Source organism: Atta cephalotes (assembly GCF_000143395.1).
Source record: "Atta cephalotes unplaced genomic scaffold scaffold00058, whole genome shotgun sequence".
Lineage (NCBI taxonomy): Eukaryota > Metazoa > Arthropoda > Insecta > Hymenoptera > Formicidae > Atta > Atta cephalotes.
The window spans coordinates 732736-737069 of NW_012130122.1; the positions used below are offsets into that span (position 1 = coordinate 732736).

At 28.4% G+C, this 4334-nt stretch overlaps 1 protein-coding gene across 1 annotated transcript; it reads right to left on the reverse strand.

The window, feature by feature from the left end:
* Positions 1-178: 178 nt before the first annotated feature.
* On the reverse strand, positions 179-2399 carry LOC105623475 (vanin-like protein 2). Its single transcript, XM_012204870.1, has 7 exons — positions 2340-2399; positions 2071-2205; positions 1795-1941; positions 1528-1692; positions 1233-1440; positions 1039-1143; positions 179-960 (listed from the first exon to the last, which is right to left on the reverse strand). The coding sequence occupies exons 1-7, from the start codon at positions 2397-2399 to the stop codon at positions 179-181; spliced, it is 1602 nt and encodes a 533-aa protein (XP_012060260.1).
* Positions 2400-4334: the final 1935 nt, after the last annotated feature.

The window sequence follows — 4334 nt, forward strand, 5'->3', positions numbered from 1 at the left end:
CACACACACACACACACACACACACACACACACACACACACACACACACACACACACACACACACACACACACACACACACACACACACACACACACACACACACACACAAATATTTCTCTACACTTACAATGGGATTCTGTTCCAAAACTTATAAATTTATTCATTGAACTGATTGTTCAGTTTCTTGATAATAACAAAGTCACTAATAACATTACAAAACAATTAATAGTATCAAAGGATGTTCTATTTGCACTGTTTGTATTAAAAGGCCTCGAATAAATTCCAAACGTTACTAAATTATCCACAGGGTTATTTAAGGATATAGTAACATGTAGTGGATCGTTTTCAGTGAAAAAATCAACTACACTAAACTTCCAATCTGCATTATTTAATGGAAGTAAATTTGGATTTAACGTAGATGGCATAATTAAATTAATTTTAGGATTGTCGAACTTTGCCGTAATATAAATAATATTGAATACTGTTTCTGATTTTTGCACAGAATTGCATGATGACACTGAATTGTTTGAGCACTGAATTATACTGCATGAACTTACGGCAACATTATCATTAACGAGATTATTTGGAATAGAACGATAACCGTTAAAAACCATTAAACGGTATTTTATACTTGGGTCTATTTTTGCAATTTCTATTCTAAAGTCGCAGCAGAAGTTATTCTGACAGATATTTTTTGTGATATTTTCTTCTAAAGGAAATGTTTCAAAGCTATCAGTATCATCATGTAACAAAAATATTTTATCATTGACTATTATCGTATCATTTTCCCATTTCTTCTGTGATTCATGCTCCTTCTGATGGTGAGCTAATAAAACTTTTTGATCCTTTAAAGGATCTTCATTGTATTGAGTTTTTATATTTATTTTGGGTACTTCAAATATTAATATTTCCTTTTGCGTAATTGTAGGCATTATTGCCTTTCCAATTCCTCTACGACCTGCATAAAATATTATATATATATTTGCACAATGAAATATTTTAATTGTGAAAAGTATTCAAAACTAATTTTACATACCTAAGTAAATTCCACTGCCAGCATTGCCAAAACTAGGTCTGTTATAGCCTGAGGCTAAAAGATTTACATTTTCAGCAAACGACCATCCTGCTTGTAATTGTATAGCTAGAATAATTAATATCAGTACTACGTATACACGTATGTTTTGATGAAATCTTGAGAAAAGAGAAAAGATTTTGCCATATTTTGTTTACCTGTTAAGAATGGCACTTCAGAAAACCATGCTGTAGGATATACAAAATCAGTAACTTGATGATCTCTTGTTAATTGTAACGCAGGTTTACGAAAATATATATCAAAACATGTAAAAGTTCCAAATTTTACTCCAAAATCAGTATCAAAACTTACTACTTCTGGTGTTGTTGTCACATTAAATTGGTATTCTTTAGAAAGATTTGTTTTACCTGTTTAATTATAATTAGATAAGGTATATTATAAAACTGCGAGATGTCTTATTGCAACTATAATTATAACGAATAATTAGATATGTTCTAACCTGGCAATAATTTTTCCTGTGCGATCGAATACAACGTTGGTGTTGTAATAGAACATTTTATCTTTTGGGCAAAGTTCAGAGCAAGGTTCTTTCTCGGCGATATTGATTACCACATAAATTTTGTTGTTCCTTGCAGCACACGATATTTTTCTCAATGCCTGTGTTTTTCAAAATTTTTAGATAATTTCAATATATATATATATTACATTAGTTTCTTGCTATATAAAAAATTGTGTGAACTATATATTGGTTATACATACATCGCTAACTTTAAAAGTATCTTGGCAGCAAGGTATATAATTAGATGAAGCATTAGGAACAATAGTTGTCCAATCCTTCAATTTTTCTCTTTCCGGAAAATTTACTGTTGTCAAACCAGCTTCAGGAAAAACGATTATATCAACAGCCTAAAAATTAGATAGTCTAAAAATTAGATCCTAAGTAATTTTTGTAACATACATGTTGTCAAAAATATACTAATTTTTTAGTATAATTTGTGAATTGTTTGAAATTATTTTCTTTTAAAGAAAACTTACATAAAGATTAGCTACTTTAATAAATCCCACAAATGCATCAGAATTTATTTTCAATGTCTCGTTGCTGTTTGTTGAATATTTTGGAGGATATTCTACTACAGCTGCTATATAAGTTGTTGCATTTGGTGTTGATGTCTATAATAAAATATGTAGAATTTATAGAATAGTTTGCCGAAGATGTTTTAGATCGAACAGTATAATTAAATATACTAAAAATATATGTACTGCTAAATATCACTCCTAAATAGATAAAAATTGCTTATGTTTACCTGACGCGATAGATGTGTACATGCTATTAGTAGATAAACAATAATTAATTTCTGATTCATATTTTATAATTTCAATTATGTCTGTAAAAAGAAAAAAGGACATAGTTTATTAAAAAATAATTATGTAATAAGAAATAATTTACATAAAAAATTATAATTTGAAAACAGATCATATATAAAAATTGAAATTATAGATTTTTAATAGCGTCAGAAGTATGCACGTAAGTTTTTTTAAATTAAAAGGCAAAGGAATTTGTATTTATTTTGAACCTATTGAACCTATATTTTGGCAAAAAAAGAATTGATATGTAAATACAAAAGCATTATTTAAGATGGAACAAAATGCTTTTTTCATGAATTACATGAGAAAAGAACTATTTTTAAATTGCTATTTTTGAAAAAACATTTTGAATAAAAATGCTATATCTAGAAAAAAAACATTTTGAAATGCATTTTAAAAAATTAAAAATAAAATGCATTTTAAAGTTAAAAGTTGTACTTTAAAGTGGCATGAACGAAATTTAGAAAAAACTTGTCAGTACCTTTAATGCTGTTTTTTTTACAAAACTTATTGCAGGCAAAAAATGTATTAGAAATGACTCACGCTCGTCTTGCAAATTTTATCGGATAGTGTTATCTGCGTGTAATTTTTCGCTAATTATTAGAAACGTAATCCTCTAATATCATGGGACTTGAAATGATGCATATGATACTTAATACGTATTCTGGTAAAACTTGAAAAAATTTTGGAAAAAGTTACGCCACTATCATTTTAATTTTTATATATAACACTTAGACACATAAAAATATGGTTTTTAATCTGAAAATTAGACAATAGTATTCTTTTGTATTTTAAAAATCGAGCTATTTTTCATCGATATTGTGAAATATTATGATATGAAGCAATTTGAACATCGGATTCGGTTTTAGAGTGTCAAAGTACATAAGAATAACGTAATAATATGACATTTTTGATTGACATTTTGTTAACACAAATTTAATAAATTTCATATCAATCAATTTCATTCTGTATTTATATTTGAATAAAATCTTTTTTTCCAATAATATCGCGTACTTGTGAAACGTTACTGATCAAATTTGCGAGGGACAAAGCCACAATATCCTAAATTATATACACAAACTGTAAAGTAGATTAGATAGAACGAATTGAAGCAATATGTGATATAATGATATAAATCTATTGAAAAAATAATTGATATAATTACCTAGAGTAAAATAATTATTTATGTACATATAACTGCAGACAAGTTTCCTCTTCGCGCGAACTTATCATGTACGTAGCGTAATACTACTGGTGCACATTTGCGTTTCAAGTTATCTATAGAGAAATTTATATTCTAAGTTCCCTTCCCACGATCCTGTTGCGATTGTCAGCGCGGCCGGTGGCTCAGTTTTTTTCTTCGAAGCGTTTTCAAACGAACAGCAGTAATTAAATCGGAATTAGATTTTCGCGCATACTGCTCTACATATCCACGAACTCCAAAAATCGATAGATTAATGTGCTACTGCTGTTTTCTTTTGAATTTAAGTTTGTAAGAGGAATTTGTTAGACTTGAGACTATATGAGAGAGTTCAACCACTTTAAATATCATATTTCACGTTCAAATTTCGCGTCAACTTATGATCTTAATGGCGAATCAATAATTGTTAATTAAATTTTTTTTATACGTTTTCTTATTATAGGGTTACACCATGAGGAATGTTTCTTCACAATGTTATTTCAAATTCTATAGGTCATCAATTAATTATGGTTCGAAAAAAAACATTGTATACATTTCTCTGCCATTGTCTGATATAAAATTTTGTTTAATTGCATAAATAATATTATGGATAGACTATATATTTTAAATTCGTATTCGATTCTCTATAAAATATTTTTCGAAAAGTCGTGAAAATTTTTATGACAGATCTTCTGTGTGTGTGTGTGTGTGTGTGTGTGTGTGTGTGTGTGTGTGTGTGTGTGTGTGTGTGTGT